Raw genomic sequence first — 20,138 nt, forward strand, 5'->3', positions numbered from 1 at the left:
TGGGACATTTTTCACCGGCTGTTCTGTTTCAGAGATCCGTTCATATCGTGATGTGGGGCGATGGTCCCTTCGTTTTGACTGCCGTGTGATAGTTCAATGTGAGAATTTATTCGTCTGCTCTCCCATACACGGGCGCTTGGAGGTTTCTCCGTTTGGGCCACCGTGAACAGAGGCCTTAGAAATATTCTGCCGTGTGTCTCCTGTTGAAGACGGGCAAGAATTTCCCCGGGGTGCATACTTTGCGGGAGGAGGCTGGGTCATAATTATGATTTGCACACGCTCAACTCTGAAAGATAAAAGCAGACTGCTTTCACACTCACTCACATCCCCACCAGCGGTGTTAAGAGGGGTTTCTCTTTCCCCATAGTAGTTACACTTCATGATATACTATGTATTTTACTTGCGTGTTTGTTCCCTAGCTCTCTCCACCTGCAACCCCATGTCAGCAGGGATTTTTGTCTCTTTTTTCACTATTCTTTCCCCAGTGCCTAGAACGGTGTCTGGCACATAGGAGGTGCTCAATAAATATTTTCTGATTGAACAAATGGATGGCCCAAAACCAGATCTGAGGACTAATATTAGATATTATTGGAATATTATTATTATTATTATTATTAATTTCCTGGAGATAGGCTGATTCATCTCTCTGCTTCAATCCCTTGAGTCCAGGGAAAAGACCATTGGCCAAAACTACTGATGCCTGGGCCACCAGGCCACCTAAGTCAGAGCTTCTGAGGGTGGGGCTTCCCCTCCCATAATTCCCCATGCTGGGGCTTACAAGGCCCTACATCATGGCCCTGCCACTTCCTCTTGCCTCCCGCTCACCCTTGTTGGTCTAAAATAACATCACAACCCACCCACACTAAGCTCTTTCTCACCTCTGGGCCTTTGCACAACCGTGTCCCCTCTGCTCCCCCTCCCACCCCACTTAACCACATTAAGACTCTGAATCCTTCAGGGAGTAGCTGAAAATGTCACCTCCTTTGAGAAGCCCTCCCTGGCTCCTGAGACCTGGTAGAACCCCTGTGAGAGACCCTCATGATATCCTGAACTTGTCCTTCGTGGCTCTTGCAAAATTTTGTGATCACACTTTGTATGATTCTCTGCTTCATGTCTCAGTCTTGCCCTAGACTCCGAGATGCAAGAGAGCAGGAACCAATTCTGTTTTGGTTATTCCTGTGTCTTAGCACATAGCCCAGTGTCTGCCCCATACAGGGGCGAATATTTTTGGACAGATGGATGGACAGATAGATGAGTGGATAGATGGATAGAGTTACAGGGGATAGGAGGAAGGAAGGAAGGAAGGAAGGAAAGAAGGAAGGAAGGAAAGAAAGAAGGGAGGAAAGAAGGGAGGGAGGGAGGGAGGGAGGGAGGAAGGGAGTAAGGAAGAAAAGATGGGAGGAAAGAAGGAAGGGAGGAAGGAAGGAAGGGAGGAAAGAAAGATGGGAGGAAGGAAGGAAGGAAGGGAGGGAGGGAGGAAAGATTGGAGGAAAGAAAGAAAGAAAGAAAGGAGGGAGGGAGGGAGGAAGGAAGAGAGGAAGGTAGGAAAGAAAGATGGGAGGAAGGAAGAAAAGATGGGAGGGAGGAAGGAAGGAAGGACGGAACGAAGGAAAGGAAGGGAGGAAGGAAAGAAAGAAAGGAAGGGAAGGAGGAAGGAAGGGAAGGAGGAAGGAAGGGAGGGAGGAAAGAAAGATGGGAGGAAGGAAGGGAGGGAGGGAGGGAGGGAGGAAAGATTGGAGGAAAGAAAAAGAAAGAAAGAAAGAAAGAAAGAAAGAAAGAAAGGAGGAAGGAAGGGAAGGAGGAAGGAAAGAAAGAAAGAAAGAAAGAAAGAAAGAAAGAAAGAAAGAAAAAAAAGAAAGAGGGAGGGAGGAAGGAAGGAAGAGAAGAAGGAAGGAAGGGAGGAGGGGAGGAAAGAAAGATGGGAGGAAGGAAGGAAGACTTGCAGGGACGAATGTACAAATGATGGATGAATAGGATGCATGGAGGGATAGATAAGTAGATAGATGATAGATAGATAGAGTGATGGGTGAATGGACGAACAGATGACGGGAAGAACAAAAACTGAGTTCAGCTCCAGCTGCCACCCTCCCGTGCCACCATAATGGCGTACAAGAACGTCCTGGATGGTGCTCTCAAGAGTGCCAACAAGGCGAAGAAGAAAGGCAAAGCACAAGTTCCTGCCTGCCATGCTCCAGAGTCATCGTCTGGTTCCCAACCGTGAGGGTGAAGCACGGTTGTGTCGGAGAACTTGAAATCCTAGTTGTCACAGAAGGAGGAAATCGTGGTGAACCTCGTGCGCAGGTTAAACTAAGTGCGATTGGCCTGAAACTTGATGTACAACTCGGAGATCTAGAAAAGTGGCAGAATAACGTCCTCCAACTCATCAGTTTGATCCCATTGTGCTGACAACCTCGGCTAGGATCGTGGCCGTGAGCATGCGAGACAAAAACACACAGAAGAGAAAACGCTGGAATGCTTTTTCGAGGGATATAATACATACATACAAATTTTTTTTTTTTTTTTTCTGAAAGAGCTTGTGATTAATTGCTTTTGTCCTATTGGCTTCTCCACTGGTGTCTGAGGCACCTCCCCAGTGGATGGTGGCTCCTGGAAGGCCAAATTCCTTTCCCCTCCTTGAAATCCCTTTCTCCCAGGGTTCCCTGGGAGCAGGGCTTTTGCACCTTCGGGTTTTCCACAGCCCAGTGGAGAGGGGCCTGTAGGGCGGTGCCGCACCGGATCCTTAGCCGGATGCCATTCATTAGTCACTCAACAAACACAGAGGCAGCGCGGTGCTGTGGGAGTTGCAAAAGGATTTGGGGTTCAAACCCCAGCTCTGCCACTTCTTCCCTGTGGGAACCTGGGCAGATCACTTAACCTCTTTGAGCTTCAGGGTTTTTTTTTTTCCCCATCTGTAACAGGAGGACAATATTCCCTACCTTGTGGGGCAATTATGAAGACTAGCATTATGTAAGTGCCGGACACATAATAGGCACTCAATAAATGCTAACCATTATGTAATGGGCACCAGCCACACCACACACGACGAATCAGACACGGCCCCTGATCTCATGGATGGCTCCCTGACAGCACTGAAGTGGCTGACTGCGATAGAGACTGGTCACATCAAGGCAGGGGCAAAGGAACACAGAGGAAGACAGGATGAGTTCAGGAGAGGCTTCCCGGAGGACGTGGCATCCAATCAGATCTTAAAGAGCATTGTACAGTCCCAGAGTCATGCGACTGACTTGCTGCTAAATTTCCATATGACCTTGAATTAGCTGCTTCCCCACCCTGGGGTCCCCAGATCCCCTTCTGTAACAGAAAGGTTGTTGAGCACTGGCTCGGAATCTTTTGGGTCACAGTCTCTTTTGAGAAAACTCGCTGAAAGCCAGAGCCCTGCTTCCCAGAAAAAGGCACAGACACATCGGTCGGTCTGTGACGGGGGAGGGGGGCCCTCATGGACCCCCATAAAGCCACCCTAGACTAAATCCCAGAGCCCAGTCATCCTCCTGGATCATCAGCACCTCACAGAGAGCTTTTTCCCTTTAGTCTATGGCAGGCCCAAGCAGACAGTCACTGACTCGATCTGGGAAAGTCCATAGACACTGGGCTGCAGGACAGAGCAGGGGCCTGGGGAGGGGAGGTCACTCCAGCTGGCTGGGGAAGCGGCCTTTGATTCTGGGAAAGCGCCCCTGAGCAGCCGGCCCCTGACCTCACCTAGTTTATCGCCATCAGCCCTGGGGAGGAAGAGGAGTGTGGGCCGCTCTGGGCAGGCTCCCAAACAGGCCGCTGACACCCCCCCCCCCCCCCCACGGTCTGCCGCCCCCGGCTGGAGTTCCCGGACACATCCATTATCTTCCCTAATCTAAACACCCGCAGGCCACAGGGGTGGTCCACCCCCTTCGCCGCTAATGCGTGTCCTTAGCTGCATCCAGCCTGCCAGAGGAAGGAGAGCTGGCCTTCCTTTCCAGCCGGCCAACCTTCACCCAGCATTTATGAAGCACCTATTGTTTGCAGACATCTGTGAAGGAGATGGTGGAGGGCCCCATCTTACCTCCCTCCAAGGTCTCTGCCTCCCGGCCTGGGGCCCCTAAACCCCCCTTGGGGGCAAGATGCTGTTGCTATCCCACTCACCAGGAGCAGGTGGGTGTTTTGGGGAAGTGAGCTCTGAACCAGCTAATGGGTGCGGAAAGAAGAGTCAGTTCCGGGTTGGTGTCTGGGCACTGCTTGAACCCGCTGTGTGATCCTGGCCGTGTTCCTTGTCCTCTCTGGCCCTCAGTCTTCCCACATCTACACTTCCCATTCCACAAAGATTCCATTCGGCTCTGAAATGGGCCTTGTTAGCCCTCCCCGCTCCCCTCCCCCAGAATAATGGAAGGAGAAGAGAAAGCTATGCCCTAGAATGTGCAAAGATCTTCCTTCAGGCAGACCGCATTCATTAATTCAAGCATTTATTGAGCACCTACTGGGTGCCAGGCCCTGGACTGGGCAGTTGGAATGTGAAGGCGACTAGGATTCAAGCAGGCGACCCACAGACACCTCCCTCTCCCAGCCTGGCTTCGCGCATGGGGTCAGGAGACCCCCTGGGGTCCCAAAGTGAGGGGGGGCTAGCCAAGGATTTGGGGCCCCCCCCCCCCCGGGTTGCGCTTGTCAGCGCCCTCGGCGCTTCGGCCCGGCCTGTCTCCTCCCCTTCCTCCTTCTCCGCCCCCTCCCCGCCCCTCCCCGGAGCTCCGCCGCGGCCACCTCCCACCCGCGGGATCCCGGCGTCCAGAGCCGGCGCGTGCGTCCGTCGGTCGGCCGGGTAGTCTGTCCGCGCGGAAAGCCCAGCGCCCCGGCGTGCGGCGGCCGCGGGGCCTGGGAGGGAAAGGGCGCGGAGGCGGGACCGCGGCTCCCTCCCACTCCGGGGGGAGCCCAGGAGGCGGCGGTGCTGAAGCGCCAGCGGAGAAGGAGGCAGCACAGCGGAGAGGCGGTGAGAGCGCGGGGCGCTTATGGACCCCACCCCCGGCTCCTGCGGGGGGCCGGCCGCGCGCTCGGGGGAGGGCTGGGCTGGGGAAGGGGGGCGCTGGTACCCCCAGGGCGGGAAGCCGCGACCATCCGGCTCCCGGGCTTCGCCTGCGAGGCGACGCGACCCCCGAGGGGCCCTGGGCCGCGCCTGCATCCCCGCGCATCCCCGCGCGCCCTGCATCCCGGCCCCGGCGCGGGCCCCGGGGGAGGGGCGCGCTCGGGGAGCTGAGGAGGGGGCGCCGCAGGCGTGGAGCCTCGGAAAATCGCGCCCGCGGCCCGTGCCCTCCCTTCGGGCCGACCCCGAGGGAACGCGGGCGGTGACCCCTCGAGCCCCCCTTGCCAGCCCCCCCATCGGTTCCCCATTGTTCTCAGCCGATCGCTCTCCCGGGAAGGGGGAGGGGGTGCTGCGCTCTCCTCTTAAAGGGCCCTCTCCCCTTCTTGTCTCCCGGCAGGTCGCGAGCACGAGTGGGGTGGGGCGTGCCCACGGGCCCCCGCCCCCCTCGTCCCCCCCGCCCAGCTCCGGAGCCGCAGCCGGGCCGGCGGGCCAGGGGTCCGCGGCGCACCCTCTCCGGTGCGTTCTTCAGCCAGCCAGGCCTACCAGGACGCCGTGTGAAGCAGGAACAGGGGGGACAGGGACGCCCCCTTCAGCAGGAGCCGTCGGAGGGGCGGACCCGAGACCAGGCGAGCAGCCCCGCAGGAGCCAGGCTCAGGGTCTGGGACGCAGTCGGGAGCGCAGAGGGCCGGCTGGGCGCCGCAGAGCCAGCAGGCTGGCCCGGGCCTCCTGGGTGACAGGCCCTGCGTGGCTGGCTGGGAAGAAGTGACTGGAGACCTGCAGGAAAGAGACTGGACCTAGAGGAGGGGCGGCTGCCTCGCTGTCTTTGCTGAGCCCCGGGGACCAAGGAATTTAGAGCAGCGTTTCCCCATCCTGAAAAAGACGATTGCTGTCCAGAGCAGCACCCTTTATCTGAGACAGCGCTGGGGGCGGGGGTCCTTGGGGCCTGGAACCCCACCCCACGCTCCTTTAACTGGGGCCTCTGGGCCTCACAGAGGACCCCGGGTTCGCAAGGAGGCCTTCGGGGTCCTGGCCCCTGCGGCTGCAGCAGTGGCCATGTCAAGGCCAGGCCAGGGTGTGATGATGCCCGTGAACGGGCTGGGCTTCCCACCGCAGAATGTGGCCCGGGTGGTGGTGTGGGAGTGGCTAAATGAGCACAGCCGCTGGCGGCCTTACACGGCCACCGTGTGCCACCACATCGAGAACGTGCTCAAGGAGGACGCCCGTGGTTCTGTGGTCCTGGGGCAGGTGGACACCCAGCTGGTGCCCTACATCATCGACCTGCAGTCCATGCACCAGTTTCGCCAGGACACAGGTGAGCAACCCCACCCCACCCCGCCCCACCCACCGGGCCGGCCAGGCCGAGACCGACAGTGTCACCATCACTGTTGCGAAACACCGCCTTTCGTGGTGGTGGGATGCTAAAATCCCCGCGGCATCCCCGAGGAGGGAGCCTGGGAGACTGCTCTGCTGACCCAGCCTTGCTCACCTGCCCCCAAAAAGGGATAGCCTCGCCTAGTCCAGCTCAAGACTTGGGTTCCAGTCCAGCCTCTTCTATGCGTGGTAGGGCCTTGGCTGAGCTCCAGCTCCTCTCTTAGCCTTGGTTTCCTCGCCTGTAAAATTGGTGGGTCAGTGTCTCCCACAGCTGTGTGAGGATCGAGTAAAATCGCGCTCACTGAGCCCAGAACCTAGAAAACCTTAGCACTCCGGGAAAGGGCTTTCCATGCGCTTCCTCATTGGATTCTCTCCCAACAATCACAGATCCTACTACGATTGAATTATTATTATTATTATTATTATTAGTCCCATTTTACAGATGAAGAAACTGAGTCTCACAGAAACCAAGTGATTTAAAAATTTAGAGCGGGGATTTAAGCCCAGGCAATTGAGTTCCAGAGCCAACACTCTTGGCTGGTTTCCTGTACTGGCTGCAGGTGTTGGTGGTGTTGGGATGGGTGTGAGGGCGGTTGGTAATGATGGAGGGAGGGGGTGAGGTGGGCGTGATGGAGACAGCGTCGGTGGCGATGTCAATGATAGTATTGACTGTGGACTTGGTGGTTGTCTTGGGGGGGGGTAGCGTGATGGGGCAATAATGATGGAGAGAATGAGGTTGGTGGCCGTCTTGGTGGTCGTGTGATAGGTAATGATAGTGACAAAAATGGTGAGGTCCACGCTCAGCATTCATGTTCTGGAAGCACGCCATCCCTGTGGAGGTCTCTGGGAGTCGTCGCTCGCTGGTCTCCGACAAGCTTGGTGGGCAGTGGGGGGTGGTGAGTGCCTGCCTCAAGGAAGCTGCCAGAGACTCCTTGGCACCTTTGACCCCAGGGACCGGCTGAGGGAGGTTTGGGGGAGTTCCTGCGAATCCCTGCGCGACAGAACCCCACGTAACAGCCGTGGAGATAGTAGGACACTTCCCTGCCCTCCAGAGCTGTTCAAGACGGTAGCCGCTAACTACATGCGGCTATTTAAATGTATGCTAATTAAAATTAAACTTTAAAATTCAGTTCCTCAGTCCCACCAGCCGCATTTCAAGTGCTCCGTGGCCACGTGTGTCTCAGAACTACCATATTGGACAGACAGCATAGGTCCAGAGCACCGTCATTGTCACAGAAAGTTCTAGTGGGTAGCTACGCACTAGAACATCGCTTGGTGCTAACCGAGTGTGGGGACGCAGATGAATTCATAATACGTGGTTTCGGCACATCTGTGATTCCACAGTTCCAAGCATTGAGTGTGGTCACTGGTGGTGCCAGGCATTCATTCATGCTGTCGTACAATCACTTATTGATCTCGCTGGGCGTCAGACCCTGTGCTAAGCACTAGAAAAACGCATGGCGCAAGACAGACCGGGTCCCGGGCAGAGGTTCACTGGAGGACCCACACTGGAGGTCCCAGGGAGCGAGCAGTCACGTAACGCACAGATGAGCGGTTGCAGGTCTGAGAGCATGAGATGAACCCCGTGTACGGGGGGTGACAGAAGATTAACCTCAGGAAGTGATGTTTGAACGGAAATATGAAGAATGAGTGAGTGGGGCAGTGTTCCAGGCAGAGGGAGCCGTGCGTGCAAAGGCCCTGTGGCAGGAAGGAGCTGAGTACATTCAAGTCCGCTGTGTTAAGAGTGCAGTAAGTGAGGGAGAAGTGGTGCAAGCCGAGGTTGGAGCAGAGCCTGGACGGCCGTGAAAAGGGCTTTGAATTTTCTCCTGACGGTAGAGAAAATCACCATTAACCCTCACGCCCATTCTTCCAGAGAGGCGCCGAGCCCCAGATGGAGAAGTGAGAAATGCTAGGCGTTCCCTGCCCTATTCATCTGGTTTATCCTCTAACCTTCTCTGCTGGAGGGCAGGGGTCTGACATCAGGAGGAAGTGGGTTTTCTCCTTGGCTTGGTGTTTGGCTTTCTGCAGGTTCAGAGCCAGCTCCGGGTGTGGAAATTTTCCAGGGCCTGGCTGGGGGTGGAGACGGGCACTTGGAGGCAGGGATAACCCCACCCAAGGCTGCCACTTTGGCCCCCTGGTCCTTGGCCCGCTGTTTCGGGCCCCTTTCCTTTCCTAATCCCAGCACCCCCACTTGGGCCCCTAGCTCCCCAAACTCCCTCCATTCCCCCTTTCAGCAGGCCCCTTAGTCTCAGTGGCAGCCCGTTTATGGTTCAGCTTTGCTGAATCCCCCAGAAGTGCAGCTTCAGCTACTTCCCTACGCCTCCTCCCCAGGGCTGTTCACCCACACCTACCCCCTGTTTGCCGGAAAAGGGAAAAAACCACTCGTCCCTCAGCAGGCTCCTGGGAGCCTGCCAAGACCCCCCAGTAAGGGAGGAAGGCCTGGAAACCTGTGGGGTGGAGGGGGGCACCTTGGTTGTGGAAAGCTGCTGGAGGGAGGGGCAAAATGCCTCCCCAGCAGACACATTATTCTGTGTTCCCCACTTCTCCCAGAAGTAAAACAAGTCAAGAAAGGACATCTTGTCCTCACTGTTGATGGCCCAGGAAAGAGCCCCAAGCAGGTGTCCTCAGCTCTCTAGGCCTCAGTTTCCATCTTGGAAAAGATTATGATTCTCCCTCGCATGCACTTTCTCTCTCTCTCTCTCTCTCTCTCTCTCTCTCTCTTTTCCCCACCCCACTCCCACCATCACACACGCACAAAACAGTATAAAGCTATAAAACCAAAAGCTCACGTACATGTACTGAAATGAACACAGCTTCTATCTAGATTTTCTAATTGTAAAATTCTTGATAAGCTCCCTGAAGCCGAACTTTAATTTTGGGGGGAGGGAAGGGGCAGTGTGCCTCAGCTTTGCCAGTGCCCTAACACTGGAGCCGATGGGCTTTCTGACAAGGTCAGACAGTAAATATCTTAGCCTTTGCGGGCCATACTGTCTCTGTTGTAGGCGCCACCCTCTCCCTTGGCGAGAGAAAAGCAGTCACAGACAGTCAGCAAATGAACAACTGTGGCCGCGTTCTAATGAAACTCGTTATGGACCCTAACGCTGGAATTTGTATAATGTTCACAAGTCATGAAATATTCTTTCGTTCCCCCCCCCCCCCCCAACTATTGAAAAGTGTAAAAACCACTCTTAGCTCGCGGGCTGTGCAAACGCAGGCCATGGGCGGATTTGGCCCACGGGCTACCGTTCACCAACCCCACCGACCCCTGCCCTGTTGTGCTCTCAACCTGCCCATGGGGTAACACAGCCCTGCCACACCCGTCAGAGCCTCTACTGAAGTACACGCCTCGCGGTGTGGGCCAAGGTGCGTACGCGTGTGCACACCCACCCACACGGCACCAACCCGCTTGTATACCACCGACGCCCAAACGCCCTGTCTCTGTGCCTGTCGCGCAGCCGGCGGAAGGAAGCCCAGGTGTGAGGCTTGGACCACAGGAGAGAGGCCAGGCCCGGTCCCGTGGGGGCTGCTGTTTGTTCAGCCGGTGCCCCCTCACCTCTTTCCTGCCGGGCTGTTTTCATCACTCCCCGCGGGAGGTGAGGTTCCCTTTGAAGCCCTGCAGGTCCAAGCCCACGTGTGGGGGGGGATGCTGTGACCCTGGGCCACGTGATGTTCGAGCAGTCACCGTGGCGTCCCAGGCACAAGGCTGGAAGGGAGAGCCAGAGTCAGGCAAAGCACAAGGCGGGCGCCCTCTTCATAGGTGTGTGCTCTGCAGTATGTTGACCTTCTTGCTGTATCACGTGCTGTGTCCCCCAGCTTTCCTCATCTTCCTCTGTGTTGAGCTGCCCCCTGCCACAGGCAAACCAGGCGTTCACAAATGTGAAGCCAAGGTCAGTGGGCTCGCCCGGGGGGTTGCAGCATCCGGTGGCAGAGCTGGACCCGGGAGCCATCCGGGGTCGGCTCCCGCCGGCAGCCGGGAGATAATTCGGGAACCGCTTGCTGCCCCCCTGGCAAGGCCACAGCTTCCCTGAAGGTTCGTTGGCCCCCATCCTGCTGTCGGGGTGACAGCTCACCCAGACCCCAGAGTTTCCACCCAGTCCCCACAGCTGGACAGAGATATGACTTAGCCACTTCCCAGATAACTTCCAGATTCCTCCCTGGACCTCCATGGCTGGGGATAGAGGGACAGGCCAGCTTTCTGGCTGATTGGTACCAAGCCCACATCATTCCTTCTCTGGGTAGCTTGGGCTCCACTCAGCCCTGCTCACTGCCCTCATGTGGATGTCCTATCTGAGGACAGGCTTAGGCTGTGGGAAACCAGTGGGTCCGCCCAGAGAGGGAAGCAGCCATCACCAGGGCAAGCACCGCCAGAAATCAGACTCTTAGGCAGGCTATTGTCAATGGAGAGACTGAGGCCCAGAGAAGGCGGGCCGGAGGTCACACAGCCAGCCAGCCCCAGCATGGAACCCAGGCCTCTCGGACGGGTCTCAGGGATGGAGAACAAGGTGACCTTCAGTGCCGGGATGACAGAGTCCCCTCCCCCTTCTCCCTCCAGAGCTCTGCTGGGACTTGTTGTCTGGGAACGGCCTATGTAACCCCAGAGGCCTCCAGCACCAGCTCCCTAGTCACAGGACCCCTGGGGACCCTCTCCCAGCCAATATGGGGGGGGGGGGGGGCTCCTATGGCTGGGCCTGACAGCAGAGGCCAGAAGGATGATGTATGTTTGGGCGGGGGGGGGGGGGAGGGGTCCATCCCATGGCAGCAGCAGGTCCAACTAATCTGTTCATGGGTGTCTGTCATTACCACCTGTCACACTGCCCACATTCACACCGCTACGGACCCACCCCCTGGCCCCTGGCTGCTTTTCTGGCTTCAGGAGCTGCTGATTCTTTTTTTTTTCTTTTTATTTCTTTATTTCGAGAGAGAGCATGCACACACGTGCACGTGAGTGAGCAGGAGAGGGGCAGAGAGAGAGAAAGAGAGAGAAACAGGACCCTTGCCAGAGTGGTTTCAGAGCTTTGCGAAGGCAGAGGCAGACACATAGCATGGGAATAGCGGTCGAACCCTCTGACTCGGATATATAGAGTTGAACTGCAGGCTGGCCCCTTGCTAGCTTGGTGACCCTGGGCAAACCTCTTAACCTCTGGGAGCCTCAGTTCCCTCCTCTGTAAGGGGGGGGAGTAACAATAGTGCCTACCTGAGAGGGCTGGCGTGAGGATTAAATGGGATAATATAGGTAAGAGCAGGAAGAATATTACTTTGGACGCAGTTATCACTCAAGTAGGACAGAGGGTTACATGCTTCATAGGAGAGGTGCCGGTTGCCTTGGGCCAGTGACGCGGGCAGCGTGTGCCTGGGGGCTCTGAGAGCGAGGACTTCCTCGAGGAGGAGTCCTGCAAGAGTCTGTATTGTTTGAGGAGCACTTCCAGGTGGAGGAAGCTGCATCAGGAAGGTCCCGGAGGAAGCCTCAGGCCTGGGGGGAGGAGGGAGGCTGTGCTGGAAGAGGGGAGGGGTAAAGGAGGCCTCTTGGGTCCCACTGGGCATCGCCAGGCTGCCAGCTGCTGCCCTTTAGCGGGCGGGCCCCAGGGGACCCAGAGCCATGCTGAAGGACCAGCCTCGTTAATCATGGGCCCTTGGAGGCCAGAGCTGAAGCATGCTGGGGCTGGGGCGGGGAGGGTGGCTGATGCAAGCATATCCTTACAGTCCATCGGGCTCCCTCCACCCAGCCAGGGGGCGTCACCCCATTTTACACACAGCAAAGCTGAGGCTCAGAGGGTGGGGAGCCTCCTGCCAGAGCTCGGAAGAGACGGAGGGACATTCAGATCCAGGCCTGCGGCACCCACCCCATGCGAGGCCGGGCGGCCCTAGCACCTTGGACAGCGCCAGCAGCGCCTTGCCCAGGCCTGTGGGGGGTTGTCCCCGGGATCCTGAGTCGGATCCCGCTCACGGCCAGCCCCCTTCTCTCTCTTCTCCTGTCCCCTGCGCCTCCTTCACCCCTCTCCATCCTTCCCTGCTTTCTCCCAACCCCCCAGCCTCCTCTTTCCAAGGGAGCTGTGGAGTCTAACCCAGAGGTGAGGGAGGTGATGAGCGCTGTGGCGGGGGAGGGGATGAGACCGATTGGCGCTATTCTATTACCAGTAAGGTGGGGCGGGGCTTTGATGAAGCCCTCCGGGAGGGTAACGGTGGCCGTCCTGGGTCCTGGGGAGGGGAGGGGGTGGGGTGACAGGGGCTCCGTCGGCCGTGATGGAGGGTGGGAAGAAGCTGATAAGCAGTGAGGGGGGAGGCATGGGAGTTCTAGTGGGGAGGTGATAGAACACGCGATTGGAAGGTAATAAGGAAGGGTCAGGGTGGGGAGGTGATGGGGTAGGACTGGTCACAGCAGCGGTGCCCACTCAGGCCGTGGATGGTGGGGTCCCTAGTTCCCCTCCCCAGGGTGGAGTTCTCAGGGTGTGGAGCGTGCCCGGGGCCCTCCCAGCCTCCCCTCCCCCAACGTCTGTGTCTCCCAGGGCCTCCCCTCCCACTACTCCCGCATCACACCCCAGGTAGCCCCTCCCAGGACAGCCTCCAGCCCCACGCGGCCTCCTGATTGACACAGATACCCCCACCAGCCCCTGGCTGCCCCTGGCTGATGCCGGCTGAGGACGTGGGGCCCCAAACCTGGAACTGGCTGCCTCAGGGAGCCTTGCGGGTGAGGCCCGGGCTCCAGGTTCCCTTCCCAGCAGCTCTCTGATATTGGGAGTGGGGGTGGGGTGCAGGCTTGTGACTTTGGGTAAGCTGCACTTTCTCCCTGAGCCTCCCTTTCTCCTCTGGAATGTGGGGCCCGACACCAGTACCTACACATGGGATTGCGGTCAGTATTAATTCCTTCATTCATGCAGTAGGAATGTCATGAGCACCTACTATGTGCCAGGCACTGTCCTAGGCCCTAAGGATGCAGCAGTAAACAGGACAGACAAACCCTCTTCCTCAAGGCCCTTCTCTGTCTGGTGTGACGCAGGAGGCCAGGCACCACGGAGGTCCCAGGATGTGGGGCTGTTCCTGACCTTGGGCCCCCAGGAGCTACCAGGCTGGGGGCTCAGTCTCCTCTGGATCCTTTGTGGCTGTGTCCTTGCTCTGCTCCCCTGGCCAAGCTCCTCTCCCTCTCTGGGCTCTGGAGTGGCTCCAGGCTGCCACCTCCACCTGCCCAGGCAGTAATAGCAGGCCGATGACGGGGTATGGGAGGGAGTCTGGCACCCGGCCCCGGAGCTGAATGCCCTGAAATGCAGAACAAAGGACAAGGCAATCAAAGGAGGCAGCGCTGGCGGCCAGGGCAGTCCTGCCAGCAGCTGCAGCACGGCCACCTCTTCTCCCGGTGACAGGCCTTTGTCCCCTCTCCCTCCAGCTGTAAGCAGAACTCGCCAGAGGAAGCATACAGCTTACCTGGAACCACACCATTATGGGGCCCTCCTAGGCACCTCTGTTCTAGGGAACGAAGGTTCATTCATGCCAACGCGTGAGTCACCCGGTCCCGTGGAAGTAAGAGAAGGGTCTGGGCTCTGATTTCTAGGTGATATGGGCCAAGTCCCTGTCTCTCTCTGGGACCCAGTTCCCCCTTCTTGACAGTGGCTGAAAATTCAGATGCTTACAGAGTCCAGGCAGCTAGTAAAAGTGTGTGCGGTGGCTGGGAAGGCAAAGGTTTCCAACCGCTGTTCTCTAGTGCTTGGTACACAATAGGTGTTCAATAAATACTACAAAGCATGAATGCGGTGACTGTGACTCGGTTTCTGCTAACGGTTGCCAAGGAGGCCAGTCCCTCTGGCCACATCTTTGGATATTTTGGGATGTTTGAAACCCAGACTTGAGTGAGTCTACCCCAGTTTTCAAAGGCGGGTCATTTTTGTCTTTCTTTTTTTCTTTTTTTTTTTTTCAATGTAAATAGCATGCTGACCACAACAAACACATCCACCACTAACTTGCAATCTTCAGGCTAGTCGTTTCTAGCATTCAGTTAGGTTCACTCGTGTGTATTTATTCGGTCCTTCCTTCCTTCCCTCAGCTAGCATTTTCCAAGGGCCTATGCGTGTGTTCCCGGCTATCAGGGGATGCTAAGGTGGCTGAAAGCCAGCCCAGCTTCTGAGAGGCGCCCAGGCTGGAGGGAACGCAGTCTCAAAATCTCAGCGAGCTACGTGCTTTAATGGGGGCACTGCAGTTGCAAGGTGCCGTGGGAGCCCCAAGAAGGGTGTGATTCTCCCTCAGTATGGCAGGGAAGATCCCAGGAGGACAGTGCTTGCGCTGAACCGGCAGGGAGGAAAATGGGCTGGGGGAATCGAAGGACATTCCAGACAGAGGAAATGGCACGTGCAAATACTCGGAGGCACAGCCACGCACAACGTGTTCAGAAAAGAACTAGAAGTTGGGTGTGGCGAGAGCGTGAGACGGCACAGACAGCTTGTGATGGGTCAGAGATGAGCTGAAGAGCTTAGACTGATTCCTAAGGGCACTAGGGAGCTATTGATGGGTACTGAGCAGAAGAGTGATGCGGTCAGACTTGAGTTTGGCTCTGGCTGCCACGTGAGAATGCGTTGCAGGGTGCAGGGGGCGGAAGCTGGGACACGGGGCAGAGGTTACTGCCGTAGTAACCTCTACGAGGTTAGGAAGGAGAGCCTCAGAGCAGTCCGGTCAGTCCCCCGGGGCCACACAGCGGTCTGGGAGATGCAGACTGCTCCTTCCCGTTCCCTGTCCCCTCGTTTCCCCGCATGCAGCTCTTACTGCTGTATCAGGGGGTCTGAACCCCAGTGTGCTAGAAGCCGGGTGACCGAGAGGCCCCGCACGCGGCCCATAACGTGGGCACATCCAGCTGCCGGCAGCCTCTGGGACAAGGGCCTTTCGAAATCGATTCGCAGGCAGTAGCCTGAGTGCCACGCGGCCCCTCGGCCTTCCTCACCCCTCCCCTCTCCTCTCCATTGCCCTGGCCTGGCTGCCGGCCCACCCTGGGGAGCCTGGGCCAGCTTCAAACGTGCCGAAACCGCTAATGGGCCACGGCTGAGCCTGACGAGTCCCCTGGGAGAGTTTGAAGGGAAACAGAACACGGCGAGATTATCGATCACAGCGTGGGAGGGGAGGGGCGGGGCGCCCTGGGGCCCCTGCCTGCCGGGGGTTCAAATCCCAGCCAGGCCTCTGCCCCAGCCACGCCTCCTCGTCTTCCCAGGGAGCCTGAGTCTCCCCATCTTCCAAGGGGGGGCTAATGGGAGTGCTCGAAAGCCCTAGGGCTGCCGTGGAGACGGGTGGTGCACAGACAGAAACCGCCAGCACAGGAGCTGGATAAATCGGGCCGCCTGTAGCTGCCTGCTCTTGCTGCTCCCTGTCAGAGGGAGTTGGCCAGCCGTGCGGACAGTCGGGGAGGGCCAAGGGAGAGGACCTCTATCCTGGAAGGTCAAACGGCAGGCTGGAGCCTCCGCCGTGTGCCGTGCCCAGCCTCCGTGCGTCAGTCTCCTCCTCTGGAAAATGGGCTGGTGGGAGCAGGGCAGTAAAGGCGGCAGCGATGGGAGTCAGGGTGTGGGTCTGGCTAGACCACTCGCTTGCATGGAATATCGGGCATGTTCCTAAGCCACTGGGTGCCTCTGCTTCCTCACCCCTAACGTGGGGTAATAAAATCCCTACCCCATGGGGCCGTCATGAGGATTACCCAAGTTGACGTGAACCTGGGCCATGCGAGTGTGTTCTCTGACTGGGTCCTAGGGGTGTTAGGATTACTTCTGGGTTGGTGGAGGGGTCAGTAAAGTCCCTCACTGGGGCGTGGCAGCCAGTGGGTGCTCAACTCAGGCTCAACCCGCTGCCCAACCCCTGATCTCAGGTCTCAGCCTGGGGCAGGACTCCCTCCCCGGACAAGAAGTCCCATGGCTACCTCCCTCTCCCACCGAGCCCTCCTTCCCGTGGGGGTCTGGGTGCCCCCACCCTGAGATCACTTCCCTCCGGGAAGCCACCTCCACCACCACCCCCGCCCCCGGCCCCTGGGGCTGGCCCAGTCCAGGGAGGAACCCTCTGGAGTCTGAGGGGCAGGCAGGAGGGCATGGGGCCCTCCCTTCTCTCCAGAGTCAGCTGCCTCTTAATGCCAAACGCTGGGTGCTGAGATGCCCACACGGCCCACCCCCAAGAAGGGGGTCAGATCAGTACCACGTTCTCGGGGCAGAAACCTCGCACAGCTAAACACAGTGAGTGAAGCTGAGGTAAGGTAGTGAGTTCCCCATCGCGGGAGGTATCCTAGGCCGGGGCTACCACTTAGCTGAGTTGAACCCCTGAGAACCGGTGCAACCTGGTCATTCCATTACTTCACGAATGGAACATCAGTCCCGGCCCTCCGGAGGTTTCAGTGCTCTGGGCCTCCGTTGCCTCATCTGTAAAACAGGAATAATTCTGGTCCCTCCCTGGAAGGAGGGATAAAATGAGTTAGTGAAGGAAAGTGCTGGGCACGGCATCCGGCATACAGTGGGTGCTCAATAAATGCTACCTCTGTCGTTCTGGCTGTAGCTACCGTCTGCCCCCATCCTCTCCGCTCCCTGCTCTCCCCTGTCTCTTGTCTCCCCTGACTCTCCCTGACTGTCTCAGTGTCTAGGTTTGGCGTTTTGTTTCTTTACGCCTCTCACCCTCGGCCTCCCTCTCTGCCCCCACCCCCCACCCCCGGCCTCTCGTCGCACCCGCCTCAGCATTTCCCGTTTCGATCTTGGTCTCCCTACGGCAGTCTCTCTGGGCATGTGTCTCTCTCTCTCTCTGTCTCTCTGTGTCTCTTTCCCCCTTGTCTCTCGCTCTGCTCTGTGTTTCCATCTCTTTCGTGGCCTCTGTCCCAGGCATGAGCTGCTTATGGGCCGCAGTGGCCATGGCCGCCCCCACGCCCGGCCTCAGTGCATGGCCAAGGCCCCTTTCCCCTCAGTTCAGCTGGAACAAGACAGCAATTTTTCAACCAGACATTCTTTTTTTAATTTCTTTTTTTTAATGTTTATTCATTTTTTTTTTTTTTTTTTTTGAGAGAGAGAGACAGAGCGTGAGCAGGGGAGGGGCAGAGAGAGAGAGACACAGAATCCGAAGCAGGCTCCAGGCTCTGAGCCGTCAGCCCAGAGCCCGAAGCCGGGCTCAAACCCACGGATGCGAGATCATGACCTGAGCCGAAATCGGACGCTCAACCGACTGAGCCCCCCAGGCGCCCCTCAATCGAACATTCTTAAGAAACAAAGCGGAGTTTGGGGGACAGGTAACCAAAGCAGACACACAGAAACAGGCCTAGAAATGGTCCAAGCTTGACACAGTTTCCTAAGTTGCCACGGGGGCACAGACCCTCATGGCCGGCACAGCTGGGTGCCCTGGAGACCCAAGAGGGGAGCGGTCTGCTCGAGAAGGCCCAGCTATGCCTCCAGGCCCCCGGTTTCCCAGGCTGAAGAACCTCAGGCCCCATCTTAGACCCATGGTTCTGGCCAAAAATCTAGGCCAAAGCCGCTGGGCAGGAGAAGCGCTCCGGCTCCCTTGGAAATCTAAAGATCGCGGCCCAGACGGGTCACTGGGGAACCAGCCGGCCCCCCTCGGCCTGGTCCACGGCCAGCCGGAGCCCGAGGTGGACGGATGGGCGGGCGGGCTGCAGCAGGGAGGACAGCAGCTGCCCTAATTACTCCCGCTCTCCAGGTTCCAATCTCGTTTGAAAAGGACTCCAGGGACGCAGCCTTTAATAACTACCAGTAAACAGGCAGGAAAATCGATACCTGGTAAATAGAGCCCTGGAGAGAGGGACGCCTGGGCTGGCTGGTCCTGACCTGCTGGGAGGGGCTGTCGGAGTCCTTTGTTGCAGAGCTGGCCAACACTGGCCTCTGGAACCCTGTCCCCCCCGCCTTCCCCGGGGACCCCGGGTGCGCTTTGGCTCCTGAAGCCTCCGCTCCCCCTCCATTAAAAGCAGCCTGCCTCTCTCCTCCTCTTTCCCTGACTTGTGCCAAGTAGGTTGCCTGTTTCTGTTGCAGACGCCTCCTTTGCACCAGGCTTTGTGCCTGGCGCTGGGAACGCAGGCGTGGGTCCGACCTGGTTCTTGTCCTCCTGAGGGTCATCAACCGGCGAGGGAGATTAAGCACAAAAACGAATTAATGACAGCGCAAGGACAGGTGTGCAATATACAGCTGCATGTCCCAGTCGCAGCGGCAGGAACACAAAAGCGCTTCCGGGAGGAGGTAGACGCATGGAGGGTTTTGTTGGGTGAATAGGAGTTCACCGAGGGAACAAGGGCCGGGAGAGGGGGAATGGGGGTAATGTGTGATGTAATAATAACAGCCGTCTCGGTTAACATTCACCGAGCACTTACTGTGGCCGAGCATCCTGCTGAGCCCCTATGACAGGCATTGTCTTGTTCTGTCCTACGGTGATTCTTTGGCGTATGTATTAATACGCCCATTTCACAGATGAGGACACTGAGGCTATGTGTGGAGCCAGGATCTGCAATGGCCTGTGAGACTTCTGAGTTGTTTCTCTCAACCACTTAATTCTACACCTCCCACCTCTGCCCCTGCCCTGCCCCGCCCAAGTCACGGATGCACAGGGGTGGTTAAATAAAGCAAGTTCCCATCCTTTCCTTTACCATCCCAGGGGTTACAGCACGGTGCCTCAACCCTCCCAGGAGGCTAACGGTGGTGCCTCAGGCCCATCAGACCCGAAGATCATCTGTCGTGAGCCCTCACTCAGGAGCAGAGCAGGAGCAGGATCCAGAAAGGTTTCCTATAACCCCTCTCAGGCCTGTCCTAGAGGAACACCATTGTCCGGGAAAAAAATCAATATGCACGCACTCGATTACGATGATAAATCAGACATCAGAGTGAGGCAGCCCGAGAGGCCCCGGGGGGGAGGTTTGCCTATGATTGGCTTGACCAATATAGGCGTCCAGGGACATCACCCTCACGTCAGTGGCTACAACTCTGTGCCTCGATTTCCCCAGCTCTCAGGGTCTGACCGGGCAGGGGTAGTCAGTCCATAGCCCTTGGGTTCTGATAGAGGATCCCTCGGAGAGCTCAGGAGAGAGAAGCCTGAACAAGGCAGGGGGACGTGGGGGTCCTCAGGAAGGTCCACGGGGGATCCCCACCCATCTGGTTGTAGATCCCTGGGCCAGGCACCTTGGAATTGCGCCCGTTAACAGTGGAAATGCCCTCCATGTTGTGAGGGCCTACTGCCTGCCAGGCTCAGTGCTTGCCAGGGATACAGCAGTGAGCAAAGCAGTCGACTAAGATCCCCGACCTCTTGGGCTGACAGCCTAGTGGGAAGAGACAAGGAAAAAAGAAAGTATGCAGATTAACCTATCATATCAGGCAGTGCCGAGTACTGGGAAGAAAAAGAAAGCAACAAGACGTGTTCGAAAGGTGGTCTGGGAAAGCCTTCCTGAAGAGGTGGCATCCGAGCAGAGACCTGGAAGGAAGGAAACTATGAGAACATCTGGGACCCACTGAGTCAGATTCCAGGTGGAGGGAACAGCAGACACAAAGGCCCGAGGCTGGATAGTGCTTGGGGCGCTGGAGGAATGACAAGGAGGCCAGGGTAGCTGGAGTGGAGTGAGAGAGAGGGAGGCGGTAGGTGATACGTCAGAGAGGAAGACGGGACGTTGTGGCCTCACGGGGCTTGGTAGGAGCTTTGTAGACAACGTGGGACTTTGCGGGTCATGGCGATGACTTTGGCTTTTACTCCAAGCGAGGGGGGAGCCCTGAGAGGATTTTGA

At 57.6% G+C, this 20,138-nt stretch overlaps 1 protein-coding gene across 1 annotated transcript in view; it reads left to right on the plus strand.

Moving 5' to 3' along the window:
- Window positions 1-4,749: 4,749 nt before the first annotated feature.
- The window catches only part of DTX1 (deltex E3 ubiquitin ligase 1), a 35,181-nt gene continuing 19,792 nt past the window's right edge, over window positions 4,750-20,138 (plus strand). The window contains exons 1-2 of the mRNA XM_060612364.2: window positions 4,750-4,969; window positions 5,457-6,371. Of these exons, the coding sequence (XP_060468347.2) occupies window positions 6,113-6,371 (259 nt within the window). The 5' untranslated portion in view covers window positions 4,750-4,969; window positions 5,457-6,112. The remainder of the gene's footprint in view (window positions 4,970-5,456; window positions 6,372-20,138) is intronic.

Source organism: Panthera onca, chromosome D3 (genome assembly GCF_046562875.1).
Source record: "Panthera onca isolate mPanOnc1 chromosome D3, mPanOnc1 haplotype 2, whole genome shotgun sequence".
Classification (NCBI taxonomy): Eukaryota; Metazoa; Chordata; class Mammalia; order Carnivora; family Felidae; genus Panthera; species Panthera onca.